Genomic DNA, 22010 nt, shown 5'->3' with positions numbered 1-22010 from the left:
CAAAATGATCGACATACTTGAGAAGGAAAGCAAGGTTAAATAAAATAAATTTACAAAATAAGATAGAAATGGAAAATAGAGGAAGATAGGAGGGTATATTAACTTTTCATAGCCACTAAAAATTCAAGCCCACATGATTGAGAACTTAAATTTATGGTACCATATCGGTTTAAAATAATGTATTAATTTTTAATAATTTGGTATGTTTTGACTTTTTTTAATTGATAGTCGCGTTAATCATGCAAGCGGCAATTGATGGGTTCAGACAGAATTGAACCCATCAATTGCCACGTGTATAGATATAGTATTAATAAAAAAAATAGTAATAATCTCTAGAATTGAAAATTTTATTATGTACATCATTCCCACCATAATTGTGCCCATCAAAATATTAGATGAAACATACACTTTTTATAAATTAAAAATTTTTTATTATAATTAAATCATGTCAAGGTTTGGTCGTAACTCCAACAAATCGAGCTCATGAAATCAAAACTTGATATGGTACTTGGTACAATGATTGTTTTCCATTTGGAACTCTTTCAAAAATTTTATTATTAGTGTAAAAAAAAAAATCATTTCCATTATTGGTCACGCTATTCCTTAGTCTAGATTGGAAAGAAATTTCTCACTTAAACCATTGCGGTGAATTCTAAGTATGATAGGTTACCTTTCCACTACGGCAGAATACATGCCTAATGTTTGGTAAGTACTTTAATCTACATTCACTCTTTATCTTTTGACCCTTCTAATGCATGACTTTCTTTTATTTGATATTAGAAAATAATTCATGATATTTATTCAAGTTTAGATTGACTTAGTGTCTGATTTAAATACCAATCAGATCCTTGTTTATAGCCTATTAAAACATTCTATGCAAGCTATAAAGCATCACAGAGTTCTGCAGCAGGATATGATAAATTGATTTCACAAGAATAACAGTATATTTCAGATATAAAATGCCCTGATCCGCCACTTGTTGCAATCAATAATTGGTGAAACTCTTTATGCATTCGGGATAATGGTCCAACCACAAAATTACTGAACTAACCACTCTTTCCATCTCTGAGCATCGCTATATAGCATTCACCATTATTCCCACAAGAATATCTAATTGAAGTTAATTGTATCACTCGTTATTCTTTTTAGCCTATCTTCGTTACCTAGTCCAAGTGCGCATGAATGCAACTATATCCTGCACATAGTTATCCTGTTGCACTTGCATACAAGTATGAAAGGAATACGCAGATGCAAGTAATCTAATGAGACTTATGTATGGTTTTGTCTTACAAGAGGCACCTAACAAATTTAAGTTTAGATCTTTATATATATATATCATAATGGATCTTCAGAATATCCCGATATTAGATTTGGCTGTTACAGAAATATAGCTAGGTATATCGAATGCAGAACTAAATCTTCGGTGCAGAGAGATACACCTAGTTCCATTGGATATGTGCTGTGAGGGTGAATGCGAATGATACTGTTGCAGTTTATGTTCAGTCCCACATCTATATTAATTTTTCTGGCTTCCCCTTTCCACCTTACCTGACAGGGTATTGAGACCAGACAATAGAATTGATCAAGAAAACAGCCGATAGTGCACGATTTTCTATAAAAAAAAATTCTAGCAGAATGAGAAAACACGATGCCAGCTGTAAATCGGATTTTGTTTAGGAAGAAGTTGCACCTTTTCACTGAGAAGATCTATAAGAGACTGCAATGTGGGTTGATATTGCCCCATTCCATTGCCCCCTTATCAGTATAAGTAAATGGAATTTCATTCTCTGCCGGCCACCCCCCCCCCTTCCCCCAACAAAATCAAAAGTGAGACACTGTTTGTATTGACAACATGGTTCAAAGACAGGTGAATGATTTTCCTTTGCTGAACCTTGCACATGAAGTTAAACATTGCAGTGATGAGAAAAAGAAAATTTCCATATTGCATAGTGAAAAAAAAAAAAAAAAAGCGCACGATTCTTCTCTTTCTTTCATTTCTTTTTTTGGCTAATTTATGTTAATGGTTGTAACAGAAACACTTGGACAGATTCAATAACATGAGATGACAGTTAAAAATCAGTGCATTCTGATATATTAATCCTAGTTATGATTATGCATGGGAACTGGCGAGTGACATATTTAAACCAAATGAAACATTTTTACCTTGATGGGATGTCAAAACTTTTGAATCATTAAGTAAATATCTTTTTCTTCTAAGCATCATAACTTTTGAATCAATAAGTAAAAATATGTTTTCCTTCCAAACAAAACTAAGTATAAGAGCAATAAGACTTGGGAATCTGTTCTAATCTTAACTTCAAACATAAATAAAAGGTTGGAGGGTAATCTAGTATAAAATGCCAAGTAGAACTTACCTAAGGACAATCTCTATTAAAAAGCAAAGAAGCTTATTGGATTGATTGTCAGTGGAGTTTTTAATCTTGCAAAACGAGATTAGTAAGATAACATATATCTTCAGGAAATATTAAAAAAATAAAAAGAAATTTAAACAATTTTAAGTGATTGCTTTTGATTTAACAGTACCATGTTTCTGTTGGTGTGCCATGTTTAACATTTTGCCTAAGGAGTTAGGACTGTCAATCACCGTTGAATCCTTGAGAAAAATTTCGAAAGCTCCTGCTTGAGTTTCTGACTCTAACTATTGGAGCACCTGTCAATCCTCTATTCTATGCACATGTTGCTCTAGATGCCGTTACTTAATATCTGCCTTGATCTGATTCATTGCTTTTCTTCAACCTTGAAAATGAACTTATTTTGTATTATCTCTACGCAGGCATTGGTGTAAAAAGATTTTTCCAATCGAACCCACTGTCAGTCTGTCATATCTAGTTTTACTGTCACCCTATCATCGATATTAATTTTATCTTATTTTTAATTTTATCAAAATTGTTAATAACGTGTTTTATTAACAAAATATTGAACTTTTAAGTAAAACAATCAAAAATCAAAACTTAATAATCATAAATACAAAAAAAAATTCACCGTATATTCAAATTTGCCGCAAAGTGTTCTTTTCCCCGCGCCAAGGAATAGGTGGCTCTCTTAAAAATATTATCGAGTAAATTACAAAGTTATTTGCTGCTTCATAGGAAGCATAAGCCAAAGAAAATTGTATGGCCCATCAGCAATAGCCCAAGGCCCACATAAACAATTTAGCCCATTATTTCCATCGTCACATCTAAGCAAACCCAAAGTAATCCACTTGTAAGGGTCGCATGTCACGTCTCACCGGGGGACTTGGTTTTGTGAAAGACGTACAAGAAAGAAATTAGAAGCCTTCAAATATGAATGCATGGCACAAAAATGGGATAAATACACATTATTACTGTACATTTTCTATTAGTTTAAGATCTTAGAAAATAAAATTATCATTTTAATATTTTTATTTTTATTCCATCGTTTAATCTGATATCTCGTATTAATATTATCAATTAATTTATTGACGTAATATAAATATTTAATAAAATATTAATACGTGTAAAAAAAATCAATTAACGTTATATCATCAATTATTATATCAATATTAAAAAAAAATTTCATAAAATTTTTTTTTTAAAAAATATAAATACTTTAAAAAATTATAAAAATTTTTAAAAATAAAAATTTTAAAATATATAAAATATTATTCAAAATTATAAAAATTTAAAAAAACTCAAACATTTAATTCAAAAAATTCAAAAAAATTACAAAACTTAAAAAAACTAAAAATAAAAAAAACTGAAATTTTAAAAAAAAATTCTGAAAACACAATCATTTTTTTTAATTTCAAATTTTTCATTTTTTATATATTTTTTGAAATTTTCAGTATTTTTAAAAAATTTCCATATTTTTCAATTGTAAAATTTTAATAAAAATAAAATTTCTTATAAAACTTTTGATATATTGTTAGATTGATAAGTAATATTTTCCACAATAAAACATTTCAACTAAAGAAAACAAGTAATAATACCTGTAAAGTGGTGTAGTGTCTCAGAATTTCCACCGTCCTAGTTAGCCACATAACTCTCGTTCTACAATTACCTTAAATACCCTATTAATAACATGATGTTTTCCATTTGTTACTGTTCTTCATTTGATGAATAAGGTTAAAGATCTTTCTTTGCAATTGGCTGATGCTATAAGTTTGCAGCTGTCCTGCAGTGAACCCCCAATATTACTACCTGCTCCTCGTCTTCAAGTCCTGCAGATTTATCCTACTGATCATACACCCATTCATATACGCGATCAGGGGAACTTGACCACCTAGGCCTCGTGCCAAAGAGGATCATTGGGATTCAGCCAGAGAGCTTCACCAGTATCTTTGTGCCTAAAATCTGGCCGCCCTGGATTTTTCTTACTTTTCCTATTGTCCCACCATTCAAATGGGTTGGTAAAAAATACTTGCCACAAGTAAAGTTGGCTTTCATATCTCTCCTTACCAGCGTCGCCAACATCTTTTAATATATAGGGAAAGAAAGAAAACACAATAAGCATGGAGCAAATGAAGAAACCAAAAACCTCAAAGTTGACAATAATTTTAAGTGTCTTTTCTATAATTAGCAGTTTTCTTAAGATTATGGATCTCTATCTCCAGAATTGACCAAATATTTATAATACTTCTGAGAGGCTAGACATCTTCAGTTAAGCGGCCACAGATGGCATATAAATTAGCAAAAAGAAGCTGTTTTCTAGGTTAGGTCCAACTATGATTTCACAACAAACCAGACAACTAGTAAAACATACAAATTAAGAATGATAGACAGAAACATGCGCTGATTGTAATTCCTTGTATTTTTTTTTTTTTGGGAAGTTGATCTCTGACCATGTTGTGCAACATAAGTCAACTCTTTTACGATTACCTACAAAATATTACATGAAATGAATCCACACACGTCATACATATTTGTGCAAAAACAACAAGGCTACTAAATACACGCATTAAACCAAATCTATTGGATTTATCTTGTTAGCTCAATGCATCAGGTTAGTTGTAAACAATCACATTTCATCAAAAAGGTGAGGAAACCAACATTAATCAAGGTATTATTAGTTTGATTAAATGCCCTGAAACATAAACAATGGCAAAAAAAAAAAAAAAAAGAACGCATTATTTGTGTGAAGAACCTCGTAATATAATCTGAGTTGCCCATCCTCATTAACCTTAGAGAAAGACCCTAAATACCCCAAAACATAAATAAAACCACCATGTTTCACATACATTTCCCCATCTCTTTCCACATTTTCTGTCATATCCTGCTTTAAAATTAACTTTCCAACATTAAAATTTCAATATAAAGGCCAAATGTCAAAAAAAAAAAAAAAAAAAAAAGGAAGTAACTGACTTGAATGTGCGGCCAGAACCTTGGGGGTTTCTGACATTATCGGTCTTAGTAGTCCGAATAACTTTGAGAGGCCGATCCACCGTTCCTACGATGCTGATATGGTTCCAACCGAGGCTGCACGCACTTCTACTGTCGTCGCTGCTGGAATTTAAGTGCGAGCCGGTAAATGGGGCTGCCTCCCTCGTCATCATCGACGAATGAATTCGAGAATCTAAGGTTTGAAGCAACGGATGAATGGAAATAGGTACGATTTCGCATGGAAAATTGGGACCTGTTTCGGAGGATTAGCGCCAAAATCAACATTGGCACCCAATCGGATACGAGTAAGACAAAGGCAATGAGCTGAGAGGCCGGAGTACTTTGGTCGCAATCCAACTCTCTAACGATCAAGTCGAAATACATTTTCAAGATAACAATAGAGCTTTTTATTCAACCATTGTAATTTAAAAATTTATTTCCCAAATAACTGTACTTTTAAATTTATTTATCAATATCTTGAACTTGTGCCAACTCATTGTTCTGTCATACATTTAAAAAAAAAAAAAAAAGTTCGATTCATTAGTCATTCAACTTACAATCATCATTCAATTTTTCAGCTATTACAGCAGGACATTGTTCTGTCATACTTAAACTCTATAATCACGTTCAAACCATGGTATCTATAACTTAATATAAAACCTGTCCCTCATTTGTATCGAAGGGATAGCTTAACAATATATAAAAAAAAAAAAAATCAATGCGTAATTTTTGACATAAAAAAATTTCTCCAAGAGCTTCATTCACTTTTATTCTCACAACTTCACCATTTCCATTTATTTAAACTCATCTCCTTAAAAATACCAACTCACGAACCCCATTTCAACATTACATAACTCATCAACCATGGCTGAGGCAGCATACAAACTCCATCCCATCATCAGCTTCACGTTCTTTTTGCTTTCAGTTTCTCTCTTTAACACATCACTTTCTCAACCCTAAACCCTGTCTCCAGCTCTAGCTCCAGTGCCAGCCTATTACTCATGCAACGGGAAAGAAAAAGGGAAAGAAAAGAAGGAAGACAATTCTTGATTCACCTCTCCTTAATGCTGCCTGTACAAGTTCGAATTTTAATCTCTCGCTCTCTCTCTTCTCTCTTCGCTTTTTTTTGGGTTTGGATTATTGAGTTTGGTTGTTGTTTTGAGTTTGTTTCAATGCTTCTTCATTGTTGTCACATAGGTTTAACTTTTTAAGGTAGTTAGCAAAACAACACTCCTTATAAGATCTAGAAGCTTTTTGAGAGAAAGATGGGTATTTATGGTTTCAACCTCTGTGACAAGAAGTTTTACTATTGATTACAGTGAAATACTAATTCTAATTGTGGGTATTTTTACTTTGATTTTGCTCTTAATTGAGCTAATTCAGTTATGAAAATAGTTTAATTTAATGGGTTTTTTCTTTTTAAATGGGCTTTTAATGTGTGTGCTGACTGCATTCAGAACCTCTTCAAACATTTGAGAATGATGTTCTGATTTTCTTATGGTTTTTTTATTTTTGGTGATGAATCATCTACATGGATTGCTTTCATCCATATCGTTAAACTTTCTGCTGAACCTTTTATGACCACAGTTATTAATTCATTATAGGAAAAAGAACATATTTAAGTTGGCACAAGTGAATACATAGCACCTGAGAAGGCTGAGAATGTATATGCAAAATGCAAATTTACTTCGCAGTCTTTTATATCCAATAAGGAAATAGATTATAAATTATTTGGTTGAACTTCACCAGTGTTTGTTACCTTGACTGCTTAATATGTTTATAGGTGATAGTTTGAAATCATCTTTGATAGCAATAGTTCCAGTGGAACCTAATGCGTTAAAAGATTGGGCTGCATCTAAGGGTATCCAGGTGTGTTTTTCTATTGCCCATAGCAAGTATTTTAACCGTTTTTTTTTCTTTGATTGTTTTAAATATTACATATGAAGCTTTGTTTAGATTTTTTTTTTTTTTTGTTTGCTACAATTAGTAGCGATAGTTGCAGTGGAACATGATGTGTTGAAAGGTTGGGCTACATCTAAGGGTAGCCAGGTGTATTTTTCTGTTGCCCATTGCAGGTATTTTTACTATTTTTATTTTTTTTTTCTTTGTTGTTTTAAATGTTACATATGAAGCTGTCTAGATTTTTTTTTTTTTTTTGCTACAATGGCTACAGCCTATGAATAATTTCAAGATGGAGTCAAAGGATCAAGGGAAATGGGTTTTCTTCTTTATCTCTATAAATGGTTTTAAAGGTAATATTTAAGATCTTTATGCTTTAGAATAAACAACAAATCAAAAGTAAGTCATAAAGCAACCATAGCCAAGAAAAGTATTATACTTTAAAATATGACTGTTGAGATTTTATAATTTAGAACATGACTATTAAGATTTTTTAAAGATGTTCGAGAGGAGGATAGGACATGTTTGTTGATCTCCATCCTATCACCAATGCATCACTGTACACAGTGGTTGAGACCATGTCACTTGCCAAAGCTGCAGTTCTCTTTCATCAACTTTTTCTTCGACACATGTGCGTTGTACCAAAGAGTCAGGGCGTAAGTCTCTCTTATGGTTTATCGCGTGCATGTACGCTTGTTTATTTCAAAAAAATACATTTAGTAAGAATGAAAGGTTTCTAACATGAAAAAATTTTGAACATAGGAATTTGGAGCGTTAACTCCTAGAACTAATTACCCAAATTTATCTCTTACATTTGTAGAGATGTATGTAGGCAATTTCGTCTAACTATTCATTATCCATGTGCTGAATGTATAGGCCTCCAATTGTTGGAATTTCGACACGGCATGACTTCATGCCAGAGCATATTTTGGGACTATACCCCCACACCAAGCTTCAGAAATGATGATCGCTGAGTTTTGGTCTTGATCGGTGGATTGATGTTTCATGTTTGGTTCTTTGTAAGGTTAAGTTGGTATTTAGCCTCTTTGCTGGAAATGAAATCTTTAAAACTAGGTCCAACCTTTCTTGAAAGAAAAGTCATTGAGGCAGAGGACTATTAGTAATGGATGACACCATAAAGACATTGGTTGAAGAGCCATTTTGTGGATCATCTCTGGACAAACATATATTATTTTCATTTTTTCCTCGGCTTTGCAATAAACATGGTGTTGAGAGCAGCTTGCACCAAAACTAGGTTAGCTTGGATCACCAGGGCTCGCCAGGCCACCAATTTGGCTCGGCTGTCCTCACCAAAGTCAGGTGATTCAACTCCTCAAGTTGCTACCCTCATTCACCGCGGCAGACTTGCCAACGTTTGCGGTGGTACTACCCTCGCACACTTCTTTATAACCATGATAACAAAAATCATGTATTTCTTCCTTTTGAGCTAATTTCAATAAAAAAAAATAGAATTTAAAACTTTTTTTTGATGATTAGGTTGTGTTGCAAATCATTATGGACCTCTAAAAGTGAATTTTAGGGAAGATCCCATGAACCTATCTAAATGGAAAAAAAGAGCATGTAAGTGTTTTTTTTTTTTTATATCTTTTTAATTGTTTAGTTGCTTATTTTTGAAAAACCCATTTCTTTGAAATGCTTAAATTTTCACTTTTTTTTTTAATTGAATTAATATTTTCTGCTTGTTGCTGTTTGTGATTGTTTCTTTAACAGTTGGGGTTTACTCTTTTATGAAGGTTGTAAGTATTTAACAAGAGGTAAGAAGGAAGAGAAAGAAGAAGAGATAATCAATTTTTTAAACTTTTTTTATTAATTGACTATTTATTTTGTTGGTTGTTATAGCATATAAATTCGTGAGTATATCGTTAAACATGATTTAAAGAGTCGTCATCAATTTTTTTTTTGAATTTATTTCATTTTAAAGAAAAGTTTTAAACTTAATTTAAGTTATTTTAAAAAGTAAATTCAAATCTATAAAATTAGAATTAGATTTGAAAGTATGATTATGTGTGAAAAAAATTATAACACTCTTACAATATCCATCGAAGGATAGTATCAGTTTGATTTCATGCTATCAAAAAGACTTAAAAAATTTTATCAAATAATTTAATATTAAAAATTATTCTCAAATTACTACAATATATTTGTAATAATTTAAAAACATGTTCTCATTTCAAAAATATTCAAAAAGATTATTTATCATGTTTTGAAGAGGTTTTGTTATCAGATTTATTAATATTTTTATAATTCAAAATTGATTTTCATAATAGCATTTTCTTTCATAAATATCTTTCAATATATTAGTAAAATTTTTTATCTTTTTCAATATATTGATAAAATTTTATAAAAATTATTTATTTTTTTTAAACTTAATTTTTAAAATTTATAAAGTTATCTAATATGTTAGTAATACTTTATTTATCTAAAATCACAAGCTTTTTAATATGTTGATAAAGCTTTAGGTATTCCAATATATTGTTAAAATCTTATTTTGAAAATAAAATTAAAGGTCTCCGATATGTTAATATGTTGAGAAAGGTTTTATGCAAAATTCATTTTTTTTAAAACTTCCCAGATTAATAAATAATCCAATTACCATCTTTTTTTTCAGAAAAGTTTAAAAATACTATGATGGCTCCGTTGTTTTATATATTTATTTCGTATGTGATTCAACAATCCCAAAGTTTCTTTTTTTTTTCAAAAAAAAAAAAATAATCTTTTTTTTTTCGTACTCTTTCATAACATAAATATTGTTAATAGCCTCTGGTAAGAAAAGAAAAAAAAGTTTGTGACGCCTGAGATGGGCCCACGATAGCTAAGATTAAATTGGAAATGCCCTTCTCTTATACTACTCTTTCGATACATAATTTAACTTTTTTTTTGAAAAAATATAAAAAATAAAAAAAATTTTCATATCGAATTAAGACCATCCATATTGATAGATAAAACTTCTATTTATTTACTCAATAAATAGATAGACCAAAAAAATCATAACTATACTTAATAATAAAATAATAAAAAAAACCCACATACGACGAAAATTTTTTGTTGCCGTCGGAAAAAGTAAGAGTCCCATTCTTATTAAAATAGGAATTGGAAGTGACACAAAAGGTATAATCCAACTTTTTTGTAAGGTTTTTTTTTTTTTAATTTATTTTATTTTTTAAAAAATTATTATTGTTATTATTTTTAAAAGAAAACCTTTTTATTAATAAATAAATTCACAAGAAAATAAACATGAACATAGGTTCAGCAACCGTCAAAGAAATGCAATGAAAAGCATCTTATGAAAGAGCATACTTCACGTTGCGGATTTAATGCGATAGCTTTACTGGGATTCTTCCCAAGAAAGACAGCAAGAGCAGCTAGCTGATTCCACATCCCCTTCTCCAGGAAGAGAGCGAGCAGCAGTCCCATTCCTTCTTATGGTAGTTGTATAGAAATTGTTGTTAATCCGTCTAATGAGTTACTAGGAATCACTCTGCCAAAGCAAAAATAAATAAATACATAAATAAAACATTTAAAAATTAAAAAAAAAAAAAAAAACCAAAATTTGAAAAATTCAGGTCACTAGGTCAACCGGTTCGATTCGGTTCGGGTGGTTCACTGGTTTAATCCGGTTTAGCTCATTTTTCTTTTAATCAAACGGCGCTGTTTTGGTGGGCCTATATAAAGGCAAAAGTCCAAAAAATTATATATTTTCCCTTACTCTTTTTCTCTCTACTCGCTCTTTCGCCAGAGCCTCTCTCTCCTCTGGGATTCCCGCCGCTGTTGGTCACGGTGCCGCCGCTGGTTGCCACACTCCACCATTGGCTGGAGTCTGATCAGGCCCAAAATTTTACTTTCACTTCTTATTGACTCCCTTATCTCGAATCTGGACACAATTTTTCGCAAATCGTTTCCTAACGGCCTGGATCTGAGAATGAGGTCGCGGCCATCCACTGCCATCTCAGCCTCTTCCAACCATTCGATTCCTTTAAACTTTTAGTATGCTGGTGTAATCATCGTTCTCTTCCTCTTCACCATTCTAATCTCCAAGAATCCCATCAACCACCACAAATGCCACCGTTGTTGCCGCTGCTCTAACTACCTGTCCGTTTCCTAAGGTCTTATTTCTCTCCTCTTGGACAACCCCGATATGTAAAAATGACTCAAACCCCCAACCGAAAATTCTCTGGGTTTGTTATGTTTGAGTTTTTTTCTTGTGTAATTGTCTTTGCTGCTGGGAATGGGTTTTCTGGGAATTAAGCTAGAAGTATGGTGTAATGCTTCTATCTATTGTGGTGCTTCTTGGGTTTTGCAGGAATTAAGTTTGGCTGTCTTTATGATGGTTCTTGGTTCTGCGTTCTTTTGGTGTAGGGGTTAGATTCTTGTGGTGGCAATAGTGAATGGGTCATTGAGTTGGTGCTAAGGTTGAGTTGCAGTTGTGGTTGGCGCTAAGTTGTTATGGCAGATTTAGTGGTGGTAGTGGCTTGGAGGAAGGTGGTTTTTCTTTTTGGCGGGCTGCTTTTTTTCTGTAATTACTATGTGATCATTGTTGTTGATTGCAGGTCCTTTATAGAGGACAAATTAAGAGAATTTAAGATCAACGCCAACTCAATTTAAAGTCGAGATTATCACTTACTTTCTGGTTTATCAATAATCCTAATCTCAATTTATTGTTTAACAGATAATTTAACTAATAAAAAAGAGGATAAATAAAACTTAATTTAAAAGATAAATAAGCATGAAAATAAATAAAACTAAACAGATAAATTAATTCAAAAGATAAACAAACATGATAAAGTAAAAAATAAAAAAATATTTTAATACAGTTAATAATAAAAGGAAAGATAAATAAATAAATAAATAAATATTCATAAATAAAAACCAAAATTCAACAATTGGACTTAGATCGAATCAAGTCCAATTGGTTTGGCCCTAAACTAAATAAAATCTGATGCATGTTTTCCTTTTACTTAAAAAAAAAACCTTAAGTGTACACATTTGCTCAGTTTCTATGTGGTTGAACTTGAACCTTGCCTGTGGTGTGATTGTACAAATGGACTTTTTAGAAAGAAATAATGCTATTGTAATTAAGCGTGTAACTTTTTACGTTGCTTTAGATTAAGATAGGAAAATGCTAATGCCATTGTTCATCTTTTCTGGCAATTTCGGTGCATATATATCAAACATTTTAGGATTTTTACCAGTGTTGGTCTAGTTGTCGTATCGTTTGTATACCTTTAAAGTGGCTTTGGGAGGAATTTAGTCTTTGCCATTCACCTCATCTATGGCTTGGTTATGCAAATTAATTCATGAGACGATGTACATGGTTCTGAAACTCAGAAAAAAAAAAACGTGTTGGGATGATTTTTTTTCATTATGCAGAGGGTTGGACAAGCATCCAAATAAGCTCTACAGGTCTGAATACATAAAAGGTATACGGATTAAGAATACCTTTCTTACACAAGCAGTTTAACTTCAGACTTCCTTTCCTTACGTGTGGTTGTGTTAAGAACATGAACTAGTGGAAGGTTTAAAAAAAAATGCAAAACTCTTTTTTTAATTAATTAAAAGCATTTATTTACAAATTATATAGTATTTCAAAATATATATAAAAAATATAAAAGACAAAAGAATCAATTAAACAGACATAAATTGGTTTCATTACGCCCAATCACGTTTTTTTTAATGTTAAAAATATCGTAATTTGAGGATAAAAAAATTATCGATGTTAAAATTTAAATTTCAAATACATAAGATAAAATCTCTTGAAACTAATCGCATAAATAAATTGAATTAAATTTTGAATTCTAATTAAACTCATATCATCTATACTGTAAATGTATCTTCTTTTAGTCTTTTAGTCTTTGATCTTCTTTATGCAAATGAATTGTATTAAAATGTATAATGTGATAATTTATGCCCTTTATTTACATTTTAAGTTGAATTTTAGTATTGGATATAGTAATTTAGTTTGTTTTATGCCTTCTTTTAGTCTTAGGCATTAAATGGACTTTATGGCATACTAATTTTTTTATAATTGAATTGTCTTTAACTGGCCACCATGGTTATATGCAAAGTTTATGTCTTATACTCTCCATGTGTTGTTTGCCTGTGTTAATTCTTTAACCAATGGAGTTGGTTTATGCATTTTTAAAGGTTTAAATAAAATATTTTCTATTTCAGATGGTGTTTTCATCTACTCTTTTTGGGATTGGTGAAAACGATTGATGAAAACTGGACTTTGATGAAGAGCATCAGTGTTACAGAGTATTTAAATTATGAAGCTAGTCGGTAGCCATTTGATTAATTTGATCTATACACAATGGGAAAATGAATTGATTTGAGTTGAGATTAGTGAATGCTAGACAAGTAAAATCATGAGGTTTCCATTTTAGCAACCCGAAATGCATAATATTTTATTTGCTTCGTTTCTATAGGGAAATACATAATCATTTATTTGCTTTGTTTTTGTAAGGAAGTTCTTTGAGTAAAGGATATAAATTATGAACCTTTGGAATTATATTGTGGGTTTTTAAAGATAAAAATGGATCTAATTTTTATGTTTTAAGTACTAATTTAATTTTTTATATTATATTTTATTTTGTCAAAATAAACTCTTAAGAAATTTAATTAATTATATTAATTTAAATATATAATAAAAATTTTTATGCCACAACGAGGTGTGGGCAAATTTTCTAGTATCATTCCAAAACTATCATGTATCAATTTGTGTGAAAGAAATGAATTTAATATATTACTTATTTTTGAACAATTATAATCAATTAAATTCACTTTGAGAAACAATTGAGGAATGTTTTGTCACAATAGAGCAAATATTATGGGTCCAAAAAAAAATCTTGTTAGATCATAAAAAATACAGTAATTTTTTTATTATATTAAGATGGAATATATAATGATAATTATTATTATTATGTGATTTATTGATAAATTTTATATTTTTTAAATTTAAATAATTAAGATTCAAATTTTAATAATCTAAATATATAAAAAAAAAATTTACAATAATAATTTTTTATTTTACTATTATCGGTGATTATTAGAATTATTAGAACGCACCCTTTCTACAAACTCTCCATCTGTGAAGGACTTCACTTCCAAAATCATGGCCCCAAATTTTTTCTTTTTCAATGAGTGATTTTTTAGCAATTCTTCCCAGCTTGCCTGAATTCATCAGCCCTTGTTCATAGCAATTGAGCAACACTCTGTATGACTTCAGCATACAAATTAAAAACAGAAAAAAGAGATTGAGGGACAAAGCGGATAGGAAAAGGTGGCACGTATTGTAAGTTTCTTCAATATCATGTTTAAAGACTAGAAGAGAAGAGAAATTAACTAACAAAAAAATAAAAGAAAAGAACAGTACAATAAGAGCAAAACGGATGGAGAGAGATAGAAAATCACGTTAACAATTGTTAATGATTGGAATGACATTGCAAGAAGTACCAGAAATTAAAAAATAAGTTTAAAAGTACAATAATTCAGGAAATAAATTTTTTAAATTGTTATGGTTTGAGAAAAAAGATAATGTATTTTTTATATTTTTTTTGGTTTAAAACCTTCAATGTGCTGTAATCATTGTAAATTGATTAATTCAGACTTGAATTGAATCAAATTTAAAAAAAAAAAAAAAAAAAAAAAAAAAAAAAAAACTCTTTCAAATTTATATTTTTTATTTATAAAATTTGAAATTAAAATTTTATTTAAAAATAAAATAAAATTCCTTATCACTTGTGTCAACCGGCATTGATGTATATTGTTTATACTTTCAAGATATACTCGTCAATCACAATTCAACAATAAGGCAAAATTGCCCTTGGACATCCCAAGAAGTTAGAACTCAAAAATAAGAATAGTTGTAGAAGATTGCATAACGCAAGCACAACAACACAGTCCATAGATTGCCATCTTTGGACTTGAACAAACGTGAGCTTCTTCACTCATTCAAATTATCCTCCATACCATAAACACAATATTGTCAAACTTGCACAAATCATTTCTAGAATAATTACATCCCATTACCACAACAACTGAATTTTTTTACCAAGTTCCATTCCTTTCTACGATGCAATAAAAGTAAAAACCAGTGGTCCAGAGTCTGACACCTTGTTCCAGAACTACAAATACATGGTAGAAGAAATTAACTAGGAGAGAGGGCAATTAAAATTCACAGGATGGACACAACAAAGACTAAATGTTTTGGGTGGGGGACTGTTTCAGATTGGTAAAAGATTCGATTGATATTGATACCCCCCACAGATGGAGTGGTATGTCATGTTTCTGTCTGTCTTCTTCCTAGCAGTGCAATGCAATTTTTATTCCAAGCATATGCCAAATGATCTCACATGCCAATAGCAGTGATTTTTTGATTTCCGCCACCCCAACTCTGTGTTTCCTATCAAACCTGGTTATAACTCTTTATTCTAATTCATTTTGAAGCAGGGACCACTTTCACTCTGATGATGCAACTTTGGATACATCTTTGCTGGATCTGTTATATTTCATGTGACTCTTGACAAGCTGACCATCAGCAATTGCAGCCATCAAGGAAAGCTCCCCTGCCAGAACCGAGCCGGCCACAATTGTTGCCAAGAGCCTTGAGTTTGAACCTGGTAATTCTTTATTTGCACCCTTCACCCCAAGCAAATTCAGGCATGCAGACTGTGATGCAAGTTGAGTTCCGCCCCCAATTGTGCCCACCTGATGAGAACAAAAATCATATTGGTGGTGAATAAGAAAAAAAAGTTTCACTTTGTGTAAATAGAAAGTTAAATCACCTCAATGGAAGGCATAGTCACAGAAATGTGGAGATCTTTCCCATCATTGACAGCTTCCATCATGGTAATGCAGTGGGAGCTCTCAACATTTTGTGCTGGATCTTGTCCTGTTGCTATGAAGATAGCAGAGACAATGTTGCTTGCATGGGCATTAAATCCACCAAGAGCACCAGCAACAGCTGAACCAGCAAGGTTCTTGAGCATGTTGAGCTCTATTAGTGTAGCAACATTGGTTCTGAAAACCTTCTTCACTACTTCTTCTTTAATAATTGCTTCACACACCACTGATTTGCCTCGCCCTTCAATCCAGTTAATAGCAGCAGGTTTCTTGTCCGAACAAAAGTTTCCTAGCAAATAAAATAAAATATAACCACAACGAAAAACATGTTGTAATTGCCATTTAGGTGAAGGTAACACTCTACATAGTTAATCTAAAAATCCAAGTCAACTAGACTTACAAGAAATTTTAATTACCATTACAAAACAATTTCAACTTAAAAAAAAAAAAAAAAGGAATAGAGAGAGAAAGAATGAATGAAAAAAGTGGAATGTTAATGTAACTAAACATAAAAAAGATACTATATCAAAATAAAAATTTAACTCCAATAATTGAAATAGTAATAAAATGAACACAATTCTGATACTGATGCTGAAATATCCAGTCAATGAAACAGCATAATCAAGGCAAACAAATTTTGGCACCATGATAATTACTCTAATAATTTGAAAAGAAATATACATTTAATGTTGTTTCTGAAACAAAAATGCTAAGACTAGTATAAACAAGTTTACATTTCCAATGAAGAATAACTAGTGTATATTCATGTCAAGGTAAAGTACAGAATGCTTTTATTAAAAAAGACAAATTTTTAAGGAAAATTCTAAATACAAACATGCTCCGACTATATTTGATTATGGTTTTTTTAGTAAAGCTACTATTTACGATGATATCACACTGTCTTAGTGAAAGGAATCATGATCATAGTTTTGTTGAAAACATATCAAACTAATAATTCCAAAGGATGAGACAAAAGATAAGACATAAAGAAGTATTGTTTGAAACTACAAAAAAGTAGTGAAAATTTTTCAACACAGGATGGAGTAGTGTCACTAACCATTGATGAAACTTAGAAATGGATACAAATAAGAAATGAACCTACCGGAGATACCAATAATATCCATGTCTGGATAATCACTTTTAAGGTATTTAAGGACGTTCTCAACCCCCTTGGAAACCATGTTCATACCCATTGCATCCCCTGTACTGCAACTAAATCTCGTATAGAGATTTTTACCAGCAACAGAACATTGGACACGCTGAAGTCTTGCAAAGTTACTTGACCTGGCAACCAATGGAACATAAATCACTACTTCAATGAACAGATATGAAATTAAACCACCCCCAACACAAACCAACCCCACCCCAACCTTTTCCATTGCTCACGCAAGGCCTTTTAAGGCATGTTTAATATCAAGTATAGCATAATAAAAGTAGAGTAATTAAAACGGGTAGATTATTTCTTTCCCTTTTATATCCCTTTATAAGACATCTACATGCCAAATATCCAATTATCTAAATAAGTTACCTTCATAACAATTCAATGTCGATTCCCTTATTCATAGCTAAATTGACATCAAAATATCACAAACATATGAATCTACTCATGAAATTTTTAAGCTTCTGTGATTCGCCGAGCATCAAATCGATTCAAAAATTTGATGAGGGTTAAACACACAAAAACCTTCTGTAGCAAAAGTCATAAGGAAAGCGTTAAATTGTAAATACCCATCAATATCAACGCAACAGACCCACAAGATTGAGACATATAGAATCAGATTGCATGAACATAGAGTCATAAATCCTAAGCCACGAAAATGATTAATGAAATTTACTATCATATAAGAAAAACAATAAAGAAGCATTTGAAGACATAAGTTTGTTATGTTACTTGTTAAATTCGTCGGCCAAGATCTGAAAATTTGAAGGATTCTCGAGGAAAAACTTGAGATGGCAAGCTCTGGCGGCAGAGGGGAACCTGACGACTGGAGCTCTGGTCATACCGTCCCTCAAGATGGTGCTGGTGGCCCCACCGGATGCATAGATGCCCTTGAATCCTCGGTTGGCGCTGGCAACCAGGCAGCCCTCCGTGGTAGCCATGGGGACAGAGTACAGGAAACCATCGAGGAGCAATGGCCCTGCAATCCCCACCGGTATCTGCACGTAGCCTACTGGCATTTCGCAGCATTGCTTCAGAATGGAGTCATAATCGAAGCCATCCAAAGGTAAGCCCTGCAATGACCTCCCAGTAATCCTCTGCAAAGCCTCTCTTCGAATGCGGACCGCTCTTTTGCAGTCTCCAAGTTTTTCTTCGAGCGAGTGTGAGGGGAGCGTCCCCTTTATAACCCATTCTACGATTTCTTCGTCTTCGGCAGAGGAAACCGCCGAAATTAGATGGTCAGGAATAGAGGGAGGGCAAGTCAGCAGTCGGTGCCGGGGATCGTCGACGTCGTCGTCAAGGTCCCAAGCGTCATTGGAGGCGCGTGCAATGAAGGACTGGACAAAGTCAATGCCGAAGAAACCGAGGAGGTATATGAAGGAGGCGATGAGAGAGAGAATGGCAGCCAGTTCGGAAAAAGTGACTATGTGGAGAGGAATGGAGTTGCGGATCTTGTCTCGCCACCTGAACAGCAGGTAGTAAGCCACCGAGAAGAAAAGCGTGAAGAAAATGGCGTTTGTCAGGTAAAGAGGGAGCGGGAGTGCGTCTGATGCCTTGGATGCTGGTGATTGCTGCTCCGTGGCAGCTGATCGGGATGATTTTAAAAGTCGGCGGCGGACATCCATTTCGAAAAATTCCGGCCGAAAAGAAAGGCGCTTTAGTTAGAGCGTGTGAGAGAGTAGTGACTACAAATACTACACTCAAGAACGAAGTAAGGAAGGAAGAAGGGGAGAAAATTACGCAGAAAGTAGAAGCGATAAATGAGGAGCCGATGGCCAATGCGACTATTTTAATTTTGTTTTTATAGGAATAGAGTGGGGTCACACGTGAAAACTCAGCTCTCCACTCTTAGGTGTGTGTTTGTTTGGACTGCCCGCTTACAATTACAATTCACTTTTCCACCTTTGCATTTGCATTTGCATGCCTCAATCGTCTTTTTATTTTATTTTATTTTATTATATTTTTTGGTAATCTTACCCATAAGTACTACTCAGAGTGAAAAAAAAAAAAGAGTTGAAATATGGTGTTTTGTTAAATTTTTTTTATTTAATTTAAATTAAATTTAAATATTAAATATTTTTATCAGGTTCAAATCAAATTTTAAATCAAAAAAATTTGAATTAAATTGAATTATAATTTTTATTATTTTTATATTTTTAAAATTTTATAAAATAAAAATATTTATTTTAATATATTAAAATTTATATTAAAATAATAGCAAAAAATTAAAAAATAAATTTCAAAAATTTATGTATCAAATTAATAAAATTTGATTTAAATTAAATCAATTTTAAAAAAATTAATTTAGATTCAAATTGAATTTTGAAAACCCATAACAGGTGAACTATAAAAAAAACAAAATCTATTTCTATTTAAATCGTTATCACTTTTACTATTAATAATATTAAAATTTTGATTATAACAAATGATTTATTAAGAAATTTTTATTCCCAAAATCCATAAACTAAATTATTAATAAATTACAATACCCCAAATCCATCGGACTTTATAACTTCAGGATCTAAAATGGAAATCATAGTCATCAATCATAATCTAATCAAATCCAATTTGATAACATGATATGCTTTGATAAAAAGAGAAATTACAATTTAATGTGTACACGATGTATATAGGTGAAAAAAAATCATCAAAAAGAAAAAATATTAATTATATAAAAAATTACAATTTAATGTGTTTACCGTGTATAAGTGAAAATAAATTCATAACAAAGAAAATTATTAATTATAAATTTAATCATTACAATTATCATCGATCAAATTCAATCACTAAAATCATAATATTAAAAGACGAATCACATTTTTTATTAAATAATATGTAGATGTGATAAATTAAAATAAGATATGATGATATGATATAAAATCGATACGAATAAAATAAATAAAATTTATATAATTTTAAATTTTAAAAAAATTATAAATAGATTTGATAAAATTAAAAAATATATTTTATATGTTTATATCGACACAAATTATAATATATAATTTTTATATAAAATATTATAAAAATATATAAATTATTAATATTTTATATGATATAAATACATAAATAATTAAATTTAAGATCCTGTTAATTAATTAATTATTTATTTATTTATTTTTTACCCTTTTAAGTACGTGCCAGTTTGCTACGGTTAAATTTCATATTCTTCCCCACTAGGCAACTAGTTATAACATGAGTGTTTACGCTTTGTTTGATCAGCATCTAATTCAGTTGACGTTTCAAAAATATTTGTCCAAGATTTTATCGATTCATTAAAAGTCATTTTGGCTAATTTATTTAATTTTACTATCAAAATATTTAGAAATAATTTTAAATTAATGTTTCATATTTTAAAATATATTTTTGAAACATTTTAAAATTAAAAATTTTTAAATGTATTTCTAAATTAAAATTAAATAAAAAAATATTTTTAATAATAAAATATACTCATAAATCACACACTTAAAATTTTTTTTTTTTAAATTTAATTCGGATATAACTAACACATGACGAGCCGAGCGAATTAGCCGTATCGTGAGAGGCGTAATTACAAATATGCGAGTGGGATTTAAAGATGGGCAGGGTGGGCCCTGTTCCTCTGTTTTCTTGTCTTCTCATCACATGATTTACAGGTAAGAATAGAAGAATTACAACCACATGTTACACTTCTCTCAAATAATTGCCGCCAATTATTCCAAACATGCAGCCTGGCACCTCCCTCTTCTTTTATAAGGAAAATCCTTCTTTTACATTTGGAATGTCTTAGAGACCAAAGATGACGAAAGCAAATTTGGAGTATGTATGTTCATATGCTATGCACTTAATGTAATAAAATTAATTTAATATTAAAGATTTTAATTAATTTATCTCCATTCTACATTGATTTTTCAATTTTAACAAGTTAACCTCAGCTTTCTTATAGGGAAAATGCTAGTATTCTTTTATATGTATATATATTATACGAGAATTTGCATTAGTATAAAATTAAAAAAATTTATATTTTTTAATAATTAATTTTAATGAATATAAGAAATAAAAAAGATAAGTTGAAAAAAGAAAAAAATTTATTTAATTTCATTTTTTAAATTTATTAAAATCAATGATTAAAAAATATAAAACTTTTTTAATGTAACTTAATCTATATATATATATATATATATATATATATATTGCTTCGTTGCAGTTCAAAAATTATCAATGTTTAAGAAAAATAAAAGAATGAAATAAAGGCAAAAGAAAAAAAATACTATATGAAAAAAAGGAAAGAGGAAAAAATTACTATAATTTTTTTTTTTTGAATAATAGGGCTACTTCTTCGTTTAAACTAAGACATTACAATCATTTTGAAGATAAGACAAAAGAAAACGGGGGGGGATCTTCAACCCAGATTTGTTCCTCTACTAAAAGAAGGCTATGTTTTGCCTGACAATGTGCTGCCATATTCCCCTGCTTGTGAACATGCCTGATATTTCTCCACTCCAGACAAGCCAACCTGTGTTTCCCTTCTTCTACTAGGATACCAATCGGAGATAGATTTGGCTGCATGCTTTGCAGTTTCCTAATGACAGTAAGGCTGTCACCCTCCAAAATCACTCGCCTGCACCCCAACTCCGATACGAATGAGAGTGCAGCTACCGCAACTCTTCCTTCAGCCTGAAAAAGGTTCATCACCAACGCTATACTTTTAGATAAAGCGCCAGGAACGCACTTGTGGAGTCCCTTACTACAACGCC

General features: G+C 31.2%; 2 protein-coding genes across 2 annotated transcripts; both read right to left on the bottom strand.

Moving 5' to 3' along the window:
- Positions 1-4173: 4173 nt before the first annotated feature.
- LOC111297095 (protein OSB1, mitochondrial-like) lies at positions 4174-6585 on the bottom strand. Its single transcript, XM_089741768.1, is given in 4 exon segments — positions 4174-4550; positions 5064-5280; positions 5312-5447; positions 5449-6585. Coding segments are annotated over 4 exon segments (936 nt in total). The 5' UTR covers positions 5745-6585; the 3' UTR covers positions 4174-4263.
- An 8638-nt stretch (positions 6586-15223) lies between these two features.
- On the bottom strand, positions 15224-19050 carry LOC149515642 (3-hydroxy-3-methylglutaryl-coenzyme A reductase 1-like). Its single transcript, XM_089769271.1, has 4 exons — positions 18010-19050; positions 17221-17402; positions 16061-16407; positions 15224-15983 (listed from the first exon to the last, which is right to left on the bottom strand). The coding sequence occupies exons 1-4, from the start codon at positions 18900-18902 to the stop codon at positions 15735-15737; spliced, it is 1671 nt and encodes a 556-aa protein (XP_089625397.1). The 5' UTR covers positions 18903-19050; the 3' UTR covers positions 15224-15734.
- Between the last annotated feature and the right edge of the window lie 2960 nt (positions 19051-22010).

The sequence above is a fragment of the Durio zibethinus genome, chromosome 12 (assembly GCF_047325235.1).
Source record: "Durio zibethinus cultivar Kanyao isolate XHJ-2024 chromosome 12, ASM4732523v1, whole genome shotgun sequence".
Classification (NCBI taxonomy): Eukaryota; Viridiplantae; Streptophyta; class Magnoliopsida; order Malvales; family Malvaceae; genus Durio; species Durio zibethinus.
This window is presented reverse-complemented; position numbering and strand designations above follow the sequence as displayed.

Excerpts from the sequence above, each read along its gene's own strand:
- LOC149515642 (XM_089769271.1), bottom strand. The coding sequence starts at position 18,902 with ATGGATGTCCGCCGCCGACTTTTAAAATCATCCCGATCAGCTGCCACG. Across the intron at positions 17,403-18,009 it reads TTGGCCGACGAATTTAACAA|GTCAAGTAACTTTGCAAGAC; the intron begins GTAACATAACAA and ends ATTGGTTGCCAG. Across the intron at positions 16,408-17,220 it reads GGATATTATTGGTATCTCCG|GAAACTTTTGTTCGGACAAG; the intron begins GTAGGTTCATTT and ends TTTATTTGCTAG.